Source organism: Panicum virgatum, chromosome 1N (assembly GCF_016808335.1).
Source record: "Panicum virgatum strain AP13 chromosome 1N, P.virgatum_v5, whole genome shotgun sequence".
Taxonomy (NCBI): domain Eukaryota; kingdom Viridiplantae; phylum Streptophyta; class Magnoliopsida; order Poales; family Poaceae; genus Panicum; species Panicum virgatum.
In genome coordinates, this window is record NC_053145.1 from 13,284,243 (window position 1) to 13,307,519 (window position 23,277).

Below are 23,277 nucleotides of genomic sequence, written 5' to 3' on the forward strand. Positions count from 1 at the left end.
CCTAATCTAATGATACGGACGAGACGGGATTCGAGAAAGTACACCCACCGTTCCCAGCAGCGGCGCCAGAAAGCATGTTGCCAGTCCTTAGGCCTAACAGAAATTAATTCACAAGCATACGGATATCGATGTACCTTTCACCTTAGGAGTATTCCTAGGGTATCGAAATCCACGGGGAACATCAAGTGAAATCTAAGCTATCTATTTATTTCCACAGAAGCAGGCTACTCTAAGAGAAAATTCAAAAGAAAAGAGGGCCCTATGGCCAGGTGATCGAATGCTAAGGATTGATAAATTAATTAATTAGGTGAGGGTCTAACTATACCATTCTACTTTGAGGCACGGAGTATCGTAAGTGAGCGCCCGGTAGCTAGGCAAGACCTCACTTCCGGGGGTTCCACAACACGCCCTACAAATATTAACCCGAACGTGGTGGACTACAAAGGCCCGGCGTAGTTGTCACCTACACAAGGCTGACACTAACAAATCCTTGGGGTTAAGTGTCACCCAGGATACCTCTAAACCTAGACACCACGTCTATGCCTATCGATACTACTAGCAAAACGTTATAAGCTAGTAAATGCAATAACTAAATAAATAACTATTGCATACCTGAATCCCGTAGAATGATAAGTAGAACACCTCACTTCATTAATCAACCAGCAAAACCTTACATGACCACCCGGCCTGGAAGACTCGGATGACTACTCCTAGGCAGAGAGCATAGCCGAGGCGACGAGGAAGCAGAGGCCCGACATCCCGCACTCCCTAGCTACTTCTCCCTCTCACTCTTTGCTCTACTGCTACTCTCAACAGAGCTTCGCTAATGAAAGATTTGAGCTTCTACTTAGGTGCATTTGATTCTGCCGAGCACCCTCCCTTTTATAGTCAATATTTGGGGGCAGGGGTACTTGTAGTGAGGAGGTAGAGTGGCGGGCGCGCCACGCAAGGCCGGCCGGCCTACGTGGGGGCCGGCCAGCCCCTGATCAAGTTGGTTCGCCACCGTTTTTCATCTGGACGGCTCTGATCGCTTGCTAGAGGCGGTAAGAACGTCGGTCGGTTAATTGGGGTCGGCAAGACTTGAGTGAGGGCCAAATTTGAGCCCAAGCCTGCTAGCTCGATGTCGGTTTGTCTTTCTGCTAGACTGGGCCTGTATTTGTCTTCTGGACTGAGTATGTAGCCCGCAGCAGGAAGGGGGGGGTCGAGTTGGGAGTCCCCCGAGGCCGCCCGGCCTATGATTGTGCCGGCCGGTGGGTCCAATCTCCCAAATTTGGTGAATTTTATCATGCATTCAAATAATTCACCAAAACTTGTGGAAAGCCATTAGTTTAAGAAAAATCCTAAACTATGTTGATTTTATGGCTTTACAAAGGTAATGTTGGCGGTAAAATTTATCGTTTAAGCATCAGCAACAGTAACCGAGGCCCCAGTCAAGGACATCCTGTTCAACCGATACGCGATCGGAAAGATAGCTAAGTGGCAAATGGAGATGGGTGAGTACGATCTACATTTTCAGCCTAGGGTGACAATACAGTCATACGCCTTAGTCGATTTTGTAGCTGAGTGGATAGGAGCCCAGTTACGTCCATCAGTGCACAGCAGGGAGAAATGGGATATGGCCTTTGATGGGTCCTTGGTGCTCACCGGCGCTGACACAGGAGTCGTTCTCACTTCCCCGGGCAAGCAGAAACTCAAGTACGTTCTCCAATTATGCTTCCCGACGTCCAACAACACAGCTGAGTATGAAGTATTATTGCATGGATTTCGGATCGCCGTGTCGTTATGAATAAAATGATTGGCGGTGACCAGCGATTCCCTACTCATCGTATCACATGTCAACAAAGAATGGTCCTGCCACGACGAAAGCATGTTAGCATACAGACAGGAAGCCGTCAAGCTTGAAGCGCACTTCGAAGGCATAGAGTACACCTACGTACCAAGAGAACGAAACGAAGAAGCCGACGAGCTTGCGAAGGCAGGGTCCAGACGAGCACCACTGCCTCCTGGTGCCTATCTTCACATACTCTGCATGCCCTCAATCAAGCCAAAAGCAACCGAAGCCTCGACAGAGCCCACACAGATGGACACTACCTAGGAAGGCGACTCGGTCGACCACCCAATTGATGTCATGGTGACCACTCCCGACTAGAGTTTACCTTCCATCAAGTTCACCCCGCAGGGGCAGTTGCCGAGTGAAAAAAATGGAAGCTGAAAGGGTCATGCGACAGAGCAAGAACTACAAAATCATCGACGATCAGCTTTACCACAAAAACCCGACTGGTATACTACAAAAGTGTATCAATACAGAGGAAGAGACCCGACTACTCCATGAAATCCACTCGGGAATTTATGGAAATCATGCAGCCGCCCGCACCATCGTTGGAAGAGCTTTTCGCCTAGGATTCTATTGGCCGACTGCGCAATCTGATGCAGAGCACATCGTGAGAACCTGCGAAGGGTGCCAATTCTTTGCTAGGCAAACGCATGTACCAGCTCAAGAACTCCAGCAGATTCCCATTACTTGGCCTTTCGCAGTATGGGGATTTGACCTGGTCGGACCCTTCACCAGGGCGCATGGCGGCTACAGGCATCTGTTAGTCGCCATCGACAAGTTTACAAAATGGATCGAGGCGAATCCAGTCACCAATATCAAGGCGGCTAGGGTAGTAGAATTCTTTCAGGATATTATCACTCGGTTTAGCGTTCTAAATAGAATCATCACCGACAATGGCACTCAGTTCAAGGGAAGTGAATTTCAAGACTGGTGTGACGAATTGGGCATAAAAGTGTGCTTTACCTCAGTCTCCCATCCTCAAAGCAATGGTCAATGTGAACGACCATACGGCATGATTTTGTCGGGACTCAAACCATGCATCTTTGACCGTTTGCAACCATATGCAGGTCGGTGGTTACGTGAATTACCATCTGTATTATGAGCCCTCAGAACGACACCCAGTTGGGTAACCGGCCAAACACCGTTCATTTTGGTTTACAGATCAGAGGCGGTCATGCCCACCGAGTTGGAATTCGGATCTCCCTGGATACGCAACTACAGCGAGCGGGCATTGAACCAAGGCCGAGTAGACGAGCTCAACCTGCTGGAGGAAGCACGCAAAGCGACTCTAATCCAGTCGGCAAACTATCAACAGGGCTTACGATGATATCACCAACGTCATGTCCGCGACCGCGCCTTTTCTGTCGGCGACATGGTCCTTCGACGGATCCAGTCACAGAAAGACAGACATAAACTCTCAACACCTTGGGAGGGTCCGTTCATTGTTGCGGAAGTCACATGCCCGAGGGCTTACAGGCTCAAGCGAGAAGACGGCAATATGGTGCCTAACTCTTGGAACATAGATCAGCTACACCGTTTCTATGCTTAAACTTTTTGTACTCTATTATTTCATTAATAAAGATGAGTCGTTTTTGCTTTCATCATATACCGAGTAGTTCTCATGTTTCACCTGGCAGGTGTGCTTGACTGCTCGGCTTCTAAAATTTGTCGTTTGCCTCGCCGAGTCCATGATGGAGTAATCTGGGAAGACATTAACACGATCTGGTCGCTAAGGCCATTCCCAGTGGGAAGTTTCATGGAGTTTCATTCTCATTAAATAGCATGTCACATAGGATTTTTTGATGACATGGCATCAAATTTAAGAAGAGAGAGAGAAAGCCAGTTTCATCTAGATGAAACCATGTCTACACGGATACCAACTCTTGTTGAGTCATAAAATTAAATGCTACTTGGAGCCTATGAAACCGTGCTATGAAATTATACATTGTAGAGTTGGTTTCAAATACCATTTCATTTCTTAGTTGTTTATGTGACTATCTTAAAAACATCGATACGAAACACTCCACTGGGATTAACCTAAGTCACCCAGCAAAGCTAACAGGCACGAGGCTCCGAGCTGAGTCCTACGCTACACGGGAACTTACGCCAATCGGGCACAGATTATCACATAGCAAAAGACAAAGCGGCACTCAGACTCAGAAACAAAAGAGCTTAAAAATATTAAAGAGTTGGATACTACAGCCTACCTTGGTTTAAAAAAAACTCTAGCCCCTCCAAAAGACCTTGGGTCTAAAAAAAGTCCCACCCTGTTTGTTTCCAAAAGACAAGGGACTAAACCTCATTAAATGGTGTGTTCAAAAGATATTTTTACCCCTTCTCCCTACATGCATGTGCCCAGGCGCCCACCCCTCTCCCTGCGCGCCATGCACTGCATGCAGACCCTCTCCCTGCGCGCCATGCATTGCATGCAAAGCTACATTATTAATTATTATTACAGTCCAAATCATTGTAACAAATGTTAATACAAATCACAAATAAAGTAAACCATAATGAAATGGTGCTCATTATTACAAATAATGTCTTCCGCAACACGAATAAACCACAAAAAGCACAACTACTTCAAACTCCACAAACCATCCGCAACCCAATCCCGGAATTGGTTCATCACGGCGCTATCACTTTCATTTGTACCGATTCCTTGAGATCTTGGTACAGCTAGTGGAACATAGTTTTCATCATGGCCGCACATGTCAAAATCTATATCCGATATCTTGCTTTCTCTAATGAAATTATGCAATGCCATGCATGCCACAATAATCTGCTGCGGATGATGATGGACGCTCACGGCCACGACCTCCACCTCTGGACGTTCCACGGCCTCGACCTCTGGGAAGTGAAGCACCGGGTGGCATGCAGTAGCCACGGCCGGCAGAGAAATCGCCGACGTAGCCCATGGAGGTCTGCCGGCCACCTCCTCCAGAACGGCCAGGGACTGCTGTGTCGAGAGAAGAGCCGGGAGGGATGAACCCCCGCATCGACCGGCTTGATCCCGCGCCATTGTTCTGGGATCTACTTCCGCTTGCTCCTGCACTTCCTCCCCCGCGTGCTTTTCTTCCAGTTTTTCCGCGAAGACCACTGGATCTGCTGCCGGGGCGAATTGGTGGAAGTCCATGCACAAATCCATCTTCAGGGCGCAAGATTTGTGCGTACCTATCGAAATCCGGGAAGTTATCGGCTTCGGAGTTGAGATCAAAGCCACCGAGACCCCCACCGCCCCCGCGGCAAGGCCGCCGAGCGAACCTCCAGCATGTGCAGAAGACGCGCGGCTGCTGGAGGGATGCGCAGCTCCGGCGGAGGCCCAGGCGGGCGGCGAGGGTGACGGCGGCGGCGAGATCTGGGCGCGGGAGAGGGGCACGGGGAGCCAGATGTTGTGGATGAGGGTCACGGGAGTGGGGGGCTGCGCGTCGGGTGGGGAGGAGGGCCGGATAGGGTAGGGGGCAGTAGGTGGAATTGTAGCCCAAAAGTCCCTAAAAGCTCCTCATGAGGGTCTTCTTCAAAAAAAGTCTCTACCCTAAAAGAAGTCCCTAAAAGTCTCACCTGTTTGGTTTAAAAGTACCATAAGTCCTAGGGACTTCAACAAAAGTCCCTCAAACCAAACAGGGCCTAAGCTGACTATTAAATACTTGGATCGACTAGGAGATAGATCGATAGGGGAAACTTACTTTCTGTAGGAGAAAAACCTTCTCTATAGCCTCAGTTACCTCCATGACGCCGTCGTTGACACGCTAGAGTGGTCAAGGTCGAGGGCGGGGCGCAGGTGCAACAACGCCGTCGTGGAGAAGCGGTGGGCTTCCCGCCGCTTCCGGCACTGACTCAGTCGGTAGCCACAGAGGTGGGCGAGAAGTCACGTACTCTGTCTTGGTGTGCGTGCCTCTGCGACCCCCACCTCCTCTATATAGTGCCGAAGCGACAGGGGCCCATAACCCAGTTGGGTTGGGCTCCCCCAACCAAGGAGCCGAGTCAAGGGCCCGTCTCGGTCGTTGGACCGAGTCGGTGGAGATCAATACTAACATTCTCCCCCTTGATCTCACCTTTGTACTTTAGACTTAACTCTTTACTTTCTCTTTACTTGCTTTGCTCTTGGTCCTTATCTCATTGCAGATCAGTACGTAGGGCGTGCCTCGTCATGACAGTTATCAGTAACCGTCAGATTAACAGCCACAATGTACCTTTTTATATTAAAACAAGGGCTTGACCTTTCTTTGGGCCCTTTGCAATCTAGAAATCATAGGCCTCCCATAAAACCCATGTCGCCTTGGGTGGTAGACCTTTGGTAAGCGGATCCGCAAGCACTTGCTTGGTACTTCGATGCTCAATTCTATCATATAATTCTGGATTTTCTCCTTTACAACATAAAACTCACTATCAATGTATTTGGCAGCACACTTGACATGTTGCCATAGGAGAGAAGATACTTGAATGGTATACTGTTGTTGTCTACCATTATCAATTCCGGGTAAAGATTTTCTCAACTTTTTTGCTGTCCTGAAGCCTCATATCATGCTAAACTTTGGGTATACATGACCCACGATATCACAACTATTTTGCTTTGGAGCTTTTCCACAATAAAACTCCTAGCGCGAGTGTTAGCTACTACTGTGGGCTTCACTAAACATCTCGCCAAAACTCAATTCTTTTTACTCTCAACCTTTTGAGATTATGTGTTTCTTTCTTACTTACCACGAGGCTTACAACACTTTGCAACAATGCAAAAAATCATTCTCTAACTCCATTCCAGTGATCTATTGCTGGATTGGACTCTGCCAAAATATCCCAGATATATGAGCTATGTCAGGTAGATTCTTTCTTGAGCACTGTTTTTGCTTCCAACAGCTAAAGCACATGGAACCCTTTTTCTTTCGATCGATCTCACATTGGTTCCTGAAATACTGAAAATTCCAAAATGATTACCCTTGACAATAGGACAGGCGTAGGCTTACTCGCATGCATACTTTATTTCTTTAGAATTCTTTTCTAAGCATGCTCTTTGCGATAGTCCTAATACACATTTTCTTTTATCCCAGTGAATTTCCATTCCTAGAGCGAATGGGTATTCACCGAGATTTTTCTTATCAAAATTAGAGGTCATAATAACCTTCTTCTTTGAACTTTGTGGGAAAGGTATTTCCCATCTTTGAACTTTGCATATTTGCAATTTGTCATCTTGCATTTATCTTAACTTAAAATCCAAAACTTTTCTTTGTTCTCACAAAACTTTAGATACCACTATTCTGTGATCTGATGTCATCAGGTAGTATCCTAATGTTCTTTTCTTTCCACAACAAAAACCATTTGGTTATGTTATGAATATACTTTTATGTACAAATCTCCGTTGGGAGATATTACTCCAACATCCATCTGATGTAATTCTAAAAGTGGTATGCTACCAATGTCATTATGATTATGAAAGAATCCTTTCATGTACTGTACAAAGTATCTCATTATAACTTATTCTTTTCTTTGCATGAAGCTTTTGTCACAAGTCATGCTTAGCGATTTTCCATATTCCCTCTGGAGTCACATTTTAATCTTGTAGACCCATTATAGCCTACTGTCTTGGCTCCATCAGAAACTTATTCTATGTTTCAAAATAATTTTGAAACTTCTAGGTCTCATGACATCTTCCATGGCTTCTTGCCACTTCGATGAATAAGCGTCTCTCATGACTTCTCCAAATGAGGTGGAATCACCTTCATTTGTACTTCTTCATTTATATACATTTCTTATCCTTTAACAATAGATAGTTAGACATATTGCTTTCTGTCTAGGGCTATTGTTGCTCTTTATTGACAAAAGGCAATTGTCATCTCAACTTCTATCGTATTGTAGTGCTTGAATCATTGGAGTGAATGTACGATCCCACTTCTCTTCAAGCCTTAGTTCTCGACATACTTTACTCCCCCAGATTATCCCATCTATTGTAAAGATGGAATATCTTATAGCTTTAGTTTGGGTTTAGTCTTTCCAAGCCTCATAGGGTGCTAAGCACCACCTTTTTCTTTTCGGTTGCTTTGAGCCTCAACTATCTTTTCTTTCTATTGGAGCTTTAAAAACTTCAAGATTTTCTTTCTTATTTCTGTGGTTGGGGTATCAATGTTATGACCGTTGTACTCCCTTTTCGGTCAAATTCTTCTTTAATAGATCATTCTTGCTTTTAAAATGCATCGTATTTAACTTTGAGGGGAATTTCTTTAAACTTTAATCTTTCTTGTCTTTTTAATCTTTCTCCCCCTCGAAATATGGCACAAACTTTGCTGCCATAAGTTCGAAACTATTTCTAACACTTGCGAACGAGGAGTCTTTCATTACTTGGTTATTCACATAATCAAATCATGCAAAACAATGGGAGTACCATTTCCTCGTTCCATATCAAGAGCTCATCAGAGTTCTTAATATTGCTATACTTTTGCAAGATCTTGACTTTTGGTTCATATACCACTTTCTTTTGTCCTTCGACTCTGTTCATATCACTATCCAACATGACACTATTGATGTGCATGAGTATTGCTAGGATAGCTTTAAAAACACCCCCAGACTTCTTCTCTTTTCTATGATACTCAAGTAATACATGAGTCATCACAAACTTTCCCTGCCATGCAGGACATGAATGGAGCACATGTTTAATTCAATGTTGGTCGAATTGAACATGCATCTTACTCATTTCAACCATTATCTTTACTATTGAAGGATAAGAAATCATTTTATAGTGATAAAACTTTAGTCACAATTACTAAAACATGTATATATATACTTTCTTTCCTGATTAAATCTTCCCGTTGGTTCCAATTTAATCAGAAAACTATCATGAAAAACTTTCGAAGCAATTGTGTCTCCTTTCCATATTAACCAAAAAGGTTAGAATGATGCAACTCTCTTTTCTTTCTTAACCTCAACAATGCAGCTGAGTAAACTCAAAACTTTGTCTATAGCGTTGATCGAAATCAACTATTGTCTTCTTATTTCTGTCTATAGGGAGAAATTGTATGTCTTAATTTAATGTTGGTCAAAATTAAAAAACATTCAATTTTCTGGTACTTTCAATTCTATATCTCCGTTGGGCAGAAATAGAACTAATGACTATAATAAAATTATAATATTGTCATCATCAACTTTGGTCAGAAAATGACAACATTATAACTAACTTTAAATTTCTTTTCTTTAAGAGCAAACTAATGCTCAACCTGACACTTAAAATGGCAAAAACTGTAAACTTTGACTTAAAACAGTGGAAGTCTTTCTGAAGCTTAAACTTTAAATGTGGCTTTTATCCTCAGGGAAAAAACTCATCTTATCTTTCTTTATTGCAGCGGAAGACTTTATTTTCTTTTCAGAAACAATTCTTTGTCTTTCTCTATTCTCTGAAAAATTGATCACTTTGATGCAAAATTTGTCAGAGATTTAACCTTTAATTTAAACTCATAATAAAATTATAATATTGCTATCATCAATGTTGATCAGAACATAGCAATACCATAATTTAACTTTAAACAAATATCTTTCTGCTCCTCTATTTAAATTTTCCCATTGGTTCTAATTTAAATAGGGAATGAAACTTTTACTTTGCAGCGGAAACATAAAAAACTATATTCAGGAGCATTACTTGACTCATTTATTCTCTAAGCAATATACACGTTGGTGCAAAATTGAATAGAGATCAAATTCTATACAAAATTCTCACAGAAAAGCTTCTGAAAATGAGAAAAACTGAACTTTTTTCTTTACTGTACACTCGGCCGGGCTGGGAAAATTCGGCCCAAGGTCCTTTCTTGGCGCGCCCGGCGCAGCTGCCCAGCACGCGGAGGGCCTTCGCGCTCGGGGCCCAGTGCACACTCGCACGGCCAAGCAGGCAGATCGCCAATCCGCTGCCCAATTTGCGCGTTGGCAGCCCATCACGGCGGCCTAGCTAGCCCCTGTGCGCGGCCCAGCTCGCGCCAGCTCAGCTTGGCTCGGCGGCCCAATAGCGCGCTCGCTCAATCCTGGCCGTCGGTCTGCATCGGACGGCCGGCCGCGCATCTCGTGGGAACAAAAACCCGGTGGCCACCAGACCCCTAAAACCCTAGCTCTCATTTCTCCCTCCCCCTTTCTCTCTCTCACAGCCGCTGCACGCAGGCGAGCGGAGGAGCGGCGGCCGCCCATGGCGGCCGGAGGAGGAAGACGGCGCCGCCGCAGGCCCTCTTGCCGGCGTGCGCGCTCGCCTGTGCGCCAGCGCGTCGCCGTCGAGAGGCCTTGCGGCCGTGCCCTGAGCCCACGCGCCGGGGTCACCAGTCCGAGCGGTGGCTCGGTTCTTTCCCGTGCGACGGCGGTCGGCGCCGGCTCCTCTGGTGTCTTTCCCGTGGGGAGGTTCCCGATGGTGGTGCGAGCAGGATGCCCGCCGCTTCTTTTCTCTGTTCTTTTCCCCATCCGATTCGGTTAGGGTTAGTTTTTCTTGTTCGATTTGCATCGAAATATCTCTGTCTTTTCTGTGTTTTTTCGATTCGTGACCGAATCCTCTTTCCCAATTAGATCTACACACTAGATCGGCTCTGATACCATTGTTAAATACTTGAATCGACTAGTAGATAGATCGAGAGGGGAATCTTACTTTCTGTAGGAGAAAAACCTTCTCTATAGCCTCAGTTACCTCCATGACGCCGTCGTTGATGCGCTGGAGTGGTCAAGGTCGAGGGCGGGGCGCAGGTGCGGCGACGCCGTCGTGGAGAGGCGGTGGGCTTCCCGCCGCTTCCGGCACTGACTCAGTCGGTAGCCACGGAGGTGGGCGAGAGGTCACGTACTCTGTCTTGGCGTGCGTGCCTCTTCGACCCCCACCTCCTCTATATAGTGCCGGCGTGACAGTGGCCCACAATCCAGTTGGGTTGGGCTCCCCCGACCAAGGAACCGAGTCAAGGGCCCGACTCGGTCGTTGGACCGAATCGGTGGAGATCAGTACTAACACTTACAGCTTGACTGAGATTAGGCCTAGGTTAGGAATAGGACTATTATGCTCGTCATTATAAAACTAATCCAAACTACAAGATCACTATCGAATTTTGAAATTGATTATCCACACAAACAAACACCTGATGCATACTAATCAAAATGAATGCAACAAGCAAATTTATATCACCTATATTAATTTATTTAATTACAAAAATATAGGTGCTTGAAGCGATGTTTGACGGCGTGGTAGTTAGGGATGTAAATGGTACAGATATTTTCCGACTGTATTCGAATTCAATCCGGTTTGGAATAGTTTTTATCCGTCCGTATCTGATTCCGAATATTCAATATCCATAACCGATCCGTATCCGAATACTCAAAAGTTATATTTTTATGATGTCGATATCTATTGCAATCTTATCCGGTAAAAACTAGCTCTATCCGTATTCGACTCCGTATTCGAACAAAAATATGAAAACAAATATGATATCAGTAATATCCGTCCGTATCCGATCCGTTTACATCCTTAGTGGTAGTACTGATATCCGCTGGCCTCCCCACGCTCTCCATTTCATGAGCCTCGACCAGGTGGTCCGGAGATCCCCATAAAAGCAAGGAGCAAAGGAAAAAAAAAGGATAATTGCCCAATTGGTGGCTCCATGGTGGCCACAACAGATACCGCGTACTCTAAAACAGGTGTTGAAGGTTATCAATACTGGCAAATGACATCCGCAGAAATTATTAATGTTCCAATAGAATATATTGCATGGCACTTACATTTCAGAACCATGTTACACACGTTTCTGATTGAGAACATTTACAAACAATTACATATACATATAATTCATTGAGATGCAACTCATACCCACATCACGGTAACTAGGAACATCATGAACAACATAATTTAAAATACAACAGTTAGTTTGTAGCCTCGTGGTTTGCATTATGTATGACAACAGGATGGTTCTTATGTTCTGCCATGTCTTTTATGATTGAGTACGGATTGCAGTCACCATGGAGCTCAATCTCCTTCAGACTTTCGAGGCGTTTGATTCCAGATATCGTTTCCATTTTTGTGAAAGCCCAAACTATCTTCTCGAGCTTAGGAGCAGCTCTGCTCCCAAAATGGATGTTGGTGACCTCAGAGCCCTCAACAAGAAGGTAATTCAGATTTTGGAACTCGCCATCCTTGATGATGAGCCTCGATTCTATGTATGACCCATGCAAAATCCTGAGGCAGCGCAACCTGACGAGCTCACCAAGCATCCGTATGGCATTGTCCATCAAGGATGTGCCATGGAGAGCTATCTTAACAAGTGCACTAAGGTCCTTAATCCAAATAGGAAGCCCAGTTATGCGGCCGTTGATGGTTAGGCTCTCAAGTAATCTTGGCGGTGAGAATGCCATCTTCCCAATGCTCAAGTCAGGAGTCTTGCTGCTGTTGAGCTCAATTTTGACTGACAAAGAGCGGAGAGATTCATTCAGCCTCTCGATTACCCTTAGAAAATGGCTGAGACGAGCTTCCTTGCCACGGAGGACTAGGCCAAGTTTTCTTAGTTGCTGCAGCCGTCCAACCTCAACCAATTCATCGGCACTGCTGGAAACTACAACGTGGCACAAAATCTGCAGATCTGTCATGCTCCCAATCCCACGAGGCATATGCGCAGTGGAAACAAATCTTTTAACACCACATCCTTGATTTTCAACTTGGCCGGCGAGCAGATGCACTAGCTTCGGTAGCACAATGGCTTTAGTGGTGAATGTCCGTATCCTGGTTTGCCTGATGTCAAGTGTTTCCAAGTACCTGAGTTTCTCAATGTCCTTTGGAAGTTCTGTGACAGCCGTGCTCCTCAAGCTCAGATACTTGAGTTGGAACATCTTGTTGCAGATATCTCTGAGGTGATGTCTTCTCAGCCCTTTGAATCCTTCTAGGTCCAGCACTTGCAACAATCCTAGCGGAGGAGATATTGGCAACGACTCGAGAAATGCTTCAGTGTCATCCACTTGCACAGCTAATTTAGATCCCTCTGATGAATCCATGGGAGCGAGACGCTTCCAACGGGTTGTGGATTGCGGAACCTCCTTTTGGTGCTTCTTCTTCTTCTTCTTCTTCTCTTCAACGAGTTGGAGTTGCTGCCGACTTATTCCATTGCGGATGGAGAGGCGGCAAGCCAAGTCAGGCGGCAGCTGTGTGCCCACATCAACCAAGCCCTCCTCTTGGGCCATCTTGGTGATAAATGCCAAAACACGATGATGCACCGTGCAGCTCTTAACTTTGCCATCAGCTCCGACGTGGACAGGACGCAGGAGGCCACGAAGCAGAAGGTCGTGGACACATCGCTCAGCTTCATCTGTTGCACCCCGCTCATCTCTCATGGTGATGAAGTTTTCAGCAACCAACCGCCTGACTATGGTTGTCCTCTTAACATTGGAATCCATGGGAGAACCGGACTCCCCACCATTTGTCTTCCCGAAAAGGATGGATAGATACAGCAAGCAGGTCTTGTAATGACTGGGTAGGTCGTTGTAGCAGTACTCCATGATCCGCTCAGCAATTGTGGGCGGTGTCAGTCTGTCGAGCAGATTCTGCAGTTCCTCTCTGCTTCTGTTAGGATTCATGTAGAGGGCGCGGAGGAACATTTCCATGGAGTAGAAGTTCCAGCCGCGCCTCATCATGATCTTCCTTAGGATCTCCTTGATGACAATGTCGCAGCCGTGACCACCGACCAGCATAACAGCCTTGTCGTAGAAGAAGTAGACGATTTCCAAGTAGTTCTTGACTTGGTAGGGGGGAGGTGGTTCACGAGGCGGTGGCAGCCATGTGGTGACCAGGATGGCACTTCCTGGAGGGAAGGAAAGCAAATCAGTAGTGCAGGCAGATTCTACCGCTGCCCGCACCGATCCATACGGATCGTTAGCGGCAGTAATCAAGAACCGCTTGCCCCTGAGATGGTCCCTGAGCTTCTCGGCTAGTTTCTTCTCGTCCGTGATGTCACTAACAAGTGGGACGCGCAGCTGCTGCAGCACGCACAGGAGCGCCTCCTGGCGCTTGGTGTACTGGGTCCCGGTGCCGTTGATCCAGGCCTTGAAATCGAATCTCCTGGACAGCGACGGGTGCTCGTACACCTTCCTCGCCAGCGGGTACTCGTCCTCCTGGTACTGCCTCCTCACGACCGCGACGACGCGGAGCTGCCGCTGTGGATCCTGATCCGGCAGCTCCTTGGTCAGCCAGCAGATCACCTCCCGGATGTCGTCGTTCAGGAAGTTGGTGACGTCGTCGAGGGCTCGACGCCGCGCCTCGACGTCGTCTCCCTTCTCCACGGGTGCCGGGTGCACGCCTCGGGACGTGCCGCCGTCCCGGATGGACACGTCGTACCGGAGGCGCCGCTCGCCCAGGTCGCGCGCGCGGGCCTTGAGCTCCCGGATGCGCACCGCGATTCTGTGCCTGGTGAACAGGGTGCCCAGGAGCCGCGGCGCGCGGCGCGCGGCGGCGAGGAGGCCGCCGCGGCCGGGGACGACGACGTCGAGGCACTGCATGTAGCGGTCGATGCAGTTCTGGGAGTCGTAGGCGAGCTCCTTGACCTGCTTCGCCCACGCGTCCAACTGGTACTTGTTGGGGGGGGGCGCTCCATGGCGCCCACGTCCAGGAGGAAGCCGTTCATGTTCATCATCTCGTCCTTGATGAACTCCACGTCGCCCCGCACGCCGCGCAGCAGCTTGGCTTCCTCCAGAAGCACCGACGAGAGGCGCCCCAGCAGCGAGTCCACGGCGCCCTGCGCAGACCCGGCCATCTTAATTTCGTTGGATTGCTTGTTGTTGCTCTTGTTTTGTTCAGCGCTCACCAACTGTTGTTGCAGGTATTGGTTATAGCTGGAACTGGGCATGTTCATATGTGCAAATGGGTTATTTATAAAGATACTAGCAAGCGCCATGGACAAGCTCAGTCTCGTCACAAAAGGGCTACCCTGCAGGTCACTGGCAGACAGTTACGAATGACTTTCATTGTCAGACATTACTAGGGTAGGAAACGAATTCTTTTGGAATAATTTCCTTTGTGCCATTTCAAATGTCGCGTCATGGTTTATGCCACTTCCAGTGACTCAGGCGGGCCTCACCTGTCATTGACACAATGATGGCAAATATGACATTACAAATTTCTTCAGTAGCAACTATAATTCTTTGTGGGGTGAAGCTGGTGGTCTCGGCATTCTCTTCGTCCCAGTTACTCCTACTTTGAGTCTATGAATCAATGCTTGCTTCTGAAATGATAAAAATAGATCGGGTACAGTTCTGGTTTGCTCAAAAATTAAGGATTTGTTCCTTGCTTGCCTTGCGAATCATTGTTGGGGATGGTTTCTAAACCCAGATTTTCGACTCATTCTATTCAGTCCGTCTATACGAAGGCAGCTATCTGGTAACAGGCAGAGAGTAAAGGATGACTTGTTTTAGCGGACATGTTTTGGAATAAGAAACAAGTCTAGGGTAAAGGCAGCTATCTGGTAAGGATGACTTGTTTTAGAGGACATGTTTTGGAATAAGAAACAAGTCTAGGTACATGAACGTATGAGCCGAGAACAGGCCCCAGGCCAGTCATGCTCACCGAGTCACCAAATGTAACGACTGCTCCTATAAATTTTCAGCAACTGAGCAACGAAGATAACGACTCCAATATTATTGGTAATGTTTGATTTAGCTAGTTTATTAGTTTAGAGATATGTAGCCACACTCGTTAGATAATCCTGCCAGTAGTCAGTTACAAAATTCTGTTGAGGAAGTAAAATATTGAGATCCCGTACCACACCGTTTGGCCTGGCAAGCAGCGGGCTGCAGACAAGCTTTTTGGTAAGTGGCCCGTGTGTTTTGATTGGCTGTATAGATACAAGGCTCAAATAGAAAAAGATGCCCCTGGTAGCATAGTTGAGATAGACACAGAGGAGGTGGATGGTGAAATTCGTTTTAGGAGATTTTTTTTTTGCTGCCTTGCACCATGCATTACGGGCCTCCTGATTGCTTTGAGGCCCTACCTTAGCATAGATGCCACAAGACTCACCAGCAGATGGGAGGGACAGCTTGCCGGAGCTTGTGCCCTAGATGGCTAGATGGGCACAACTGGATGTACCCACTTGCCTTTGGGTTCTTCTACAGAGAGACAATTGAGGATTGGACTTGGTTCCTTGAGCAACTGGAAAAGGCCATAGGGTGCCCAGACAACATGACCATATCAAGTGACCACTGCAAGGGACTTGAAGTGGCCGTCAAGAATGTGTACCCCCTTGCTGAGCACAGGGAGTGCCTTCGGCATCTCATGGACAATTTGGTGAAGAACTTCAGAGGTTCTGCGTTTGGCAAGATGTATGTAGCTGTGTTAGCGGTGCTTAAACGACAAATTTTACTGCCAACATTTCCTTTGAAAAGCCATAAAATCATATACCGGGTTTAGGGATTTTCTTGAACTAGGCTTTCCACGAATTTTGGTGAAATATTTTGATGCAGCTTGAAATTCACCAATATTTGGGACTTGGACCCAATGCTGGTGATTTCTGTCCGTCGGATCACTCTAAGGTAAACATGATGTCCATCACTGTTATGCCCGCCGGATCACAGTTTGTATGCTCTGGAATTTGTATCAGCTTTAGTGCTTGAGCTATTTAGCTTCCATCGGTTTGGCCTGTTAGAGAACATCTGAAACTCTTGGTTGTTTTAAACTACTCTCTACCATTTATTTCTCTGCATCACTGATTTACTTGCTTCACATATTCGTCACATCGTTTACTTGCATATATATACATGTAGCTTAGTCTACTATGATAACCTATAGACATTAATCTGACTTCTGGTTCCATGTTAGAAACTCCATTTGGCGCACACAGTAGGAACGACACCTTCAAAATTATAAGATGAAACCCTGATTGATGTTGAATATCTTATTTGTTTATCATGTTTACTTGCATCCAATTATAGGTCGAAATGTAGCTTTTATGTATTGTTCATGCTCTGTGTATTGCACAAAATCTTATGTCATCCAGGGCTTTAGTTTAGTTTCTAATTTTCCCTTCGTTTATGTGAGGGAAATGTCTATTATACTAATGTCACTATTTCTTATGTACTGACACAGGATCAAGATATATTCGGAGATGCATTTTGAGCACACAAACTCCCCAAGCAAGGTGGATCTGTTCCATATAAACTGAGAGCATAGTGCTTCCGATAGTCAAAAGTTACATTTGGCTAGATATATTTGTGAGCGATCTTCTACAAATGTATCCTTTGAGCAAACATTTGATGAATGACCATACATTTCTTGTTGGGCCAACACAATTTTTATTATTCGATTTGCCTGGTTTCCTTAGTGTTGAAGCAGGAACTTTTATACGTGAACTCAATTGGCTATCACAAATTAGTGATACTGATGTGATGAGAAATATAATTAATTTTCGTGACACCTTATAAGTAGCTGTCCCCCAATAAGAATATGGTTGTTTTGATTATCAAAATGAAATAATTTATTTCTTGCATAAAATCTTTCATTGGTATTTGTTGCATAAAATTTTTGGAACAAGAATGTTATATATGATGAATATTATTATTTGTTGGCAGCTTTATATCGTTAAGCGCTTGATTTTTTCCGCTCCCGTAGCAACCTACGGGCATTCAACTAGTTTCTAAAGTATAAAAAACGACCTCACCGGATCAAACACATGTCCTCGGAACAGTGTCTTATTGGGTCTCCTTATGATGATGCTGAGTCTGCTTTGGTTGTCTTCTCTGGCACACAAGCGCAAAAAAGCTTCCTGAATGCTGCACCCAGGGGCGGAGCCACCACTAGGGCGAGTTAGGGTGGCCGCCTTAGGTCCCTGTGAGCGAGCTCCACATCATATCGCAGTTCGCTTAAGTTCGACGAGAGCTAATGACGGCACGGCGGCGCCCTCGGTGAGAAGGACAACGGCGTCGGTCAGGCTTAGATTGGGAGCGACTGGACTGGACGAGTGTGGGCCTCGTGGGCCACCTGCATCCTCCGGCCCAGCGCCACGCGCAGGGTCTTCTTCCTCTTCCAACCAACGCAACGCAAACGCCATCCACCCAGCATCGAGCCGCCGGCGCCGTCGGCCATCCTGCCCCCGCGTCGCTGAGCCCCGCGCAACCCATCCCCCCCCCCCACCCCACCCCACCCACCGCTCGGGCCCTCGGCAGTCGGCCGCGGGCGCCTGCCGGCCTCCTCGCCCCCGACCCCCGTGCTCCGCCCTAGGTCTTTTCGTGAGCTGGCTTCGCCACTGGCTGCACCTCCGTCTCTCTCGCTTCATTCGACAGCGCCGTCGTAAATCGCTGCGCGAGCCGCCGCCGCCACGGGAAAGTCCCCGTCTCTGCCGTTCTCCTCCCTTTCTTCCAGCCAAGAGGCACCATGGTACGTTGCAGATCTAACCCTAGGGACTTCGCTCTATTCCCTCGTTCCCCATCCCAAATCTCGGTATCCCCAGGAGTTTCTTAAATTTGGCGACAAATTCATATTGGGCGGAGACACGATGGTTTATTATTCGCCGGTGGTTCGTTTGTCTTATTTCTTTTGGTTTTCCTGCAGTCGTCGCTCGCTGCGGCGAGAGCTGATAACTTCTACTACCCGCCGGAATGGAGCCCGAAGAAGGTAGGAATCTCTTCGTTTGTTAATCATTTTGCCGTCTCTTCATTTGGTTTCATGTGCTGTAGCTGCTGATTCGTGCTGCTGTTCCCGTTGTTTGTGCTTGATCAGGGTGGATTGAACAAGTTCCATGGCCAGCATGCGCTCAGGGAGCGGGCAAGGAAGCTCGATCAGGGCATCCTGATTATAAGGTTTGCTTTTTGTGATACTTTATTTGGTATTCTTGTTTGTTCATACTAGAGGATGCGAATATACACCCCGGTCTGGACATACCCATGTGTTTGTTTAGTTTTTTTTATTGGTGGGATATGATATGGATGCATGGAAGTGGAACACTGGCTCAGGATGGTTCTCCCTAATCCTTTTTTATCAACTTGTCGTTCATTAGCTTTTGAAGCATTAAACATTCTTCAGCAACAGATTGGCAGATTGATCATACTGTTATGTCCTTGTGCGTTGCATTTGAATGTACTTCATACAATTGCCTTTGGCTGAAAGCCATGGTTGGTACTGCTAAACAATTGAACACATTTATCACTTAGTTATATCAAACCTTTGAACTTGGTTCATGTGGCGGTTTGCCTGATAATTCTCACTGCTTGGCGTAAAAATTAATGGTCTCAACATTACCTTAATCAAAAGTAATGCTTGATGTCATGATTCCTGCATTAGTTTGAATTCAGCAGGCTTGTCTGTGGATTTCCCCCCTGGATGTGGAATTGTGGGTACATGAGTTTCTGATTATAACAGCTCAGATTGTTTATTTGACTGTTGATATATTATCAAAGTGGCTGTGAGGTGAAATGAACATTTTCATGACACTGTTCCATTTAATTTATTTGCATAGGTAGATATTTATTTTACAAAACACTTATCCTACCTTGATGCATTTCATCCATTGGTTTATTATGCTTGTGTTGATTTTTCAGATTTGAGATGCCTTTCAACATTTGGTGTGGTGGATGCAATTCGATGATAGCAAAGGGAGTAAGGTTTAATGCTGAAAAGAAACAAGTTGGAAATTATTACTCTACCAAGGTACTTGCCTGATTACTGTACAACATGTACTTACATTGGTATGTATTGTTTCTGTTGAATTGAATAATATCCATTTAATAAAGCATAAGATGATTTCTCAAATCATCTTTTCTTAATTGATGATTGGATATTCAGATTATGACAGATCTTCTAAATTTCCTTAATCAGCCTAAGTATTTAGTTATTAACCCCAATAAATTGGTTTAGCCTCAGCCAGGAACCGAACTGAAGCACATGTTGATATTAACCTCACATTCTGGCAAGCGTACCTCATAAGGTGCATCAGACAAAGTTATCTATAATGATTTGATAAATTTTTAAGGAGAAGCTCGATTTCTTGAAAATGGAATTAGCATCAAACCTAGGGTAAAATCAAAGCATGTGTACTGTACTATAAGTGTTGAGATTGCCAACTAAGTTGTGTTTACATGTCCCAGTGATTGCACCTCATAGCTTGAGTTTGCGATAGTATGTATTTTAGCGGTTCTCAAACCGAAAGAAGAATAACATTTATTAAGATTGTTCTGTATGTAATTGGAATATAGGATTCAACATTACCTGAATCATTGTTAAGCGAAATGGGGTCACCATATGCTTTATTACCATCTTGCCTCTGTAAGTTGTGATTGTGATTCATAATAATTAATAAAGTTGGGTGATCTGCTCGCCTGCTAACTGCTGCTCATTAATGAGAATATGTCTGGCAAATTAATTCTGGCTCTATTCATTAGCCATTGCAACCAGTATACCTATTGATGTTGAAAATTCAATGTTGTTCATTCATTCTAAACCAATGGGAAATGACTAATTTTTGTGAAGCACAACTGGTCAACTGCTAGTATCACACTTGTCATTAGATGAACCCATAGTATCCTTGGTACAGGCCTCGTATTGTATCTGAGATATTTTCTGCCAACTTTGACCAAGTTGAAGGTAGTGGTTCAACCATTCAGCCCTCCGAATATGTGAATTAAACCTTGAACTTTGTACCAAATATGTGGATTAACCCCTGAACTTTGTACCCAATATGTGAATTAACCCTTGAACTTTGTATGTCAGTGTCGCAATAACAAATCATTTGCATATTATCCTAGGTACAGGCTTCATTGTATTTATGCTTGAGTCTTTGAGATATTTTCCTTCAACTTTGATCAAGCTAAAGAAAGTGATTCAACCTTTCGAATTAATGGATTAACCCTTGAACTTGGGACCTGACTATTGATCGTCTTTAATAAGGAATCAGTAGCATAAGAGAATTTTATTAAACAAAATAATGAATGATGTCCGGTAATATTAGATATGTATAGTTGTATATGTCTTGTATTTGACTTGTAATTGTCTTTTGTACTCCAAGCATATACGGCCAGTTAGAGTATATTAGGCAACTCCGGATATTGTTAGTTTAGGATTGATTATAATCCTGGGATAAACTTCCTTATCTCTAGAAAGGCTACTTGCCTTCTGAGCCATGTACTCCTATATAATAAGCCCAAGGGGCACAAGCAATATATCCACGCATTATACCCAATCTTACATGGTATCACGAGTCTAGGTTCAAACCCTAGGCCTCCGGCTTCCGCTACCCTCGCGTCTCCCTCGGGGAGATCGATCTCCGACGGGGGCAGCACCCTTAAGAACCATTGGTACTTTAGTTTGTGGAATTGCTTATAGATATTTAATTCTTTGCTTGATCCCTTTTTTTTCTAAACAAGGTTTGGACAGAGATTCCATAGGTATTCCAAATAACCGAACCTATGAATGGAATATGAGCTGAACAGAATTTGTCTTTAATCTAATCCATGAACAAACCATGACATTCTATTAGATTCGCTTTTCCACAGCAACTTTAGAAGTAAGCACTGTATGGATAACTGCAGTCTAGCCTATGAATTCAACCTATCTGGGTGTGCGAGCTGCATCCTTTTCTGGTTTAAGATGTCTACTTATTTTGCTCCTTTGTGGGCTCCTTTTACATTTGATGTATCTAATAGCAAGATCCTTTTTGTTTTATTGTTTATCTGTCTTCCTGCCTTTATATATTCTAGAGAAAGAATTCCAGTGAGGTAGAACAGTTGTACGCAGTAGCTTTTAATTTCTGATATGATATATGTGGAACTGTTTAGTAAACTCTGTATAATAGTGTTGTAAAAGGTAGAAGTTACTCCGTCCTTACTGTTGCAACTGTCATATCACTGGAAAAAGTTCTGCATGTTTTTACTTATATGTCCTAACACCAGTTCATTTGTTGTCATCTTAAATCTGAAAAATTCTTAATGCCTAGAGCTTTCCATATTTTGGTGTGTCTTATGGGAAGTCCTAGTTTGTGTTGCATACTCTTCTAAATCACTTACACACTCTGCTGTTGTGACATTGTTTCACCAATTGGTTATTTGTCAGATATGGAGCTTCACCATGAAATCACCCTGTTGCAAGCATGAAATTGTCATACAAACAGACCCAAAAAATACTGAATATGTCATAATCAAGGGGGGCGAGAAGAAGACCGAAGATTTTGATGTCGAGGATGCAGAAACACTGCTGCTGCCTGCAGATGAAGGTTCAACCTGTAAAGATTTACATTCATTCATCACAATAACTTATTTTCAAATGCCTGACATTTTGTTATGGGTCTTTCCTCAGATCGAAACAAGCTAGCGGATCCTATGTATCGGCTTGAACACCAGGAAGAGGATCTTCGAAAGAAGAAAGAAGCTGAGCCAGTTTTAGTTCGCCTTCAACGACTCTCTGACAACCGTCACTCTGATGATTATGCGCTGAATAGAGCACTCCGCGATCGTCTTAGGGTCATCCAATGAATTCTTATAAATCGACCAATTATTCGGCTACAGTTTGTGCAGTCACTACGATTCTCATCCACCTGTTCTTGTGTTTATGTAGAGCCACAAAAAGAGGGTCGCAGAAGAGAAGTCATCGGCAAGAAAGATGGGCCTTGGAGTGCGCCTCTTGCCTCCCTCTGCAGAAGATGCCGCCATGGCAGCTTCAGTTAAGTTTGCATCAAAATTTGAGAAGAGCAGAAAGGACAAGAGAGCAGCAATCAAGGCTGCCTCCATCTTCCCGGAGTCATCAAGCTCAGCCTCAAAGGGCAAATTGGACCTGGCACTGAAGGCTCGTAATATAAAAGCCAGCACGGCCACCGCCCTGATGGCAGGCAGTGTGAAGTCGTCCTCGTGGCGGAGTGCCAGTTCCGCGAGCTCAAGGACTCGGATGCCGGTTCTTGCAGCACGCAAGTAGGCAGCTCGCCTGTCAGCAAGCTTGTGCAATATGGGCATGTCCTATTAGTTTTGCTGTAAAAGCTGTGCCTGAAGTTATTGCCTTTAATATATGAATGAATGGAAGGAAGTTGCTATGGTTTTTGGGCTTCTGGCTGCATCCTGGATTCCTAGCAGCGCTTTTGGCATCTAGCAGTGAGCTTTATACTGGATTTGCGTATGTATATATGATTGTCGCCCTGTACATTGCTGACTGTTTGTATTACTTGCTGCTTGAATATTGCTTTGTGCTAAGCTGGTAACTGGTTTTGCGCGGTTTCTGGAACTCTTGCTGCCAATGGTACCCTACTTTTGAGTCGGCATAAATTTTCCAATCAGATTTGCAAGCGCCGAGTCTGAAGGCAAGGGAAACATTACAAGTCTCCAACCGTTGCAACTTACGTGGAAATGCCTCATGATTTCTATTCCCTGGCAGGCGATGCTGCGGATTCGCTGTCTAATGGCTATCAAGGGAGGAGAGTTCAGACATGTTTGCCAATTCCCAGCCCAACTTTTTGACGCTGCACTAGGTCCGTGCATGTGCCAATGAAGGCATGCCTTCAACA

General features: G+C 45.2%; 2 protein-coding genes across 2 annotated transcripts; one reads left to right on the forward strand and one right to left on the reverse strand.

Annotated features, from left to right (window-relative positions):
* Nucleotides 1–11,689: 11,689 nt before the first annotated feature.
* Nucleotides 11,690–14,562, reverse strand: LOC120653320 (disease resistance protein PIK6-NP-like). The gene is made up of 2 exons (XM_039931083.1): nt 14,413–14,562; nt 11,690–14,188 (listed from the first exon to the last, which is right to left on the reverse strand). The coding sequence occupies exons 1-2, from the start codon at nt 14,560–14,562 to the stop codon at nt 11,690–11,692; spliced, it is 2,649 nt and encodes an 882-aa protein (XP_039787017.1).
* A 3,090-nt stretch (nt 14,563–17,652) lies between these two features.
* Nucleotides 17,653–22,997, forward strand: LOC120655224 (coiled-coil domain-containing protein 130-like). The gene is made up of 7 exons (XM_039932972.1): nt 17,653–18,173; nt 18,348–18,410; nt 18,516–18,595; nt 19,334–19,442; nt 21,840–21,999; nt 22,083–22,246; nt 22,341–22,997. The coding sequence occupies exons 1-7, from the start codon at nt 18,171–18,173 to the stop codon at nt 22,692–22,694; spliced, it is 933 nt and encodes a 310-aa protein (XP_039788906.1). The 5' UTR covers nt 17,653–18,170; the 3' UTR covers nt 22,695–22,997.
* Nucleotides 22,998–23,277: the final 280 nt, after the last annotated feature.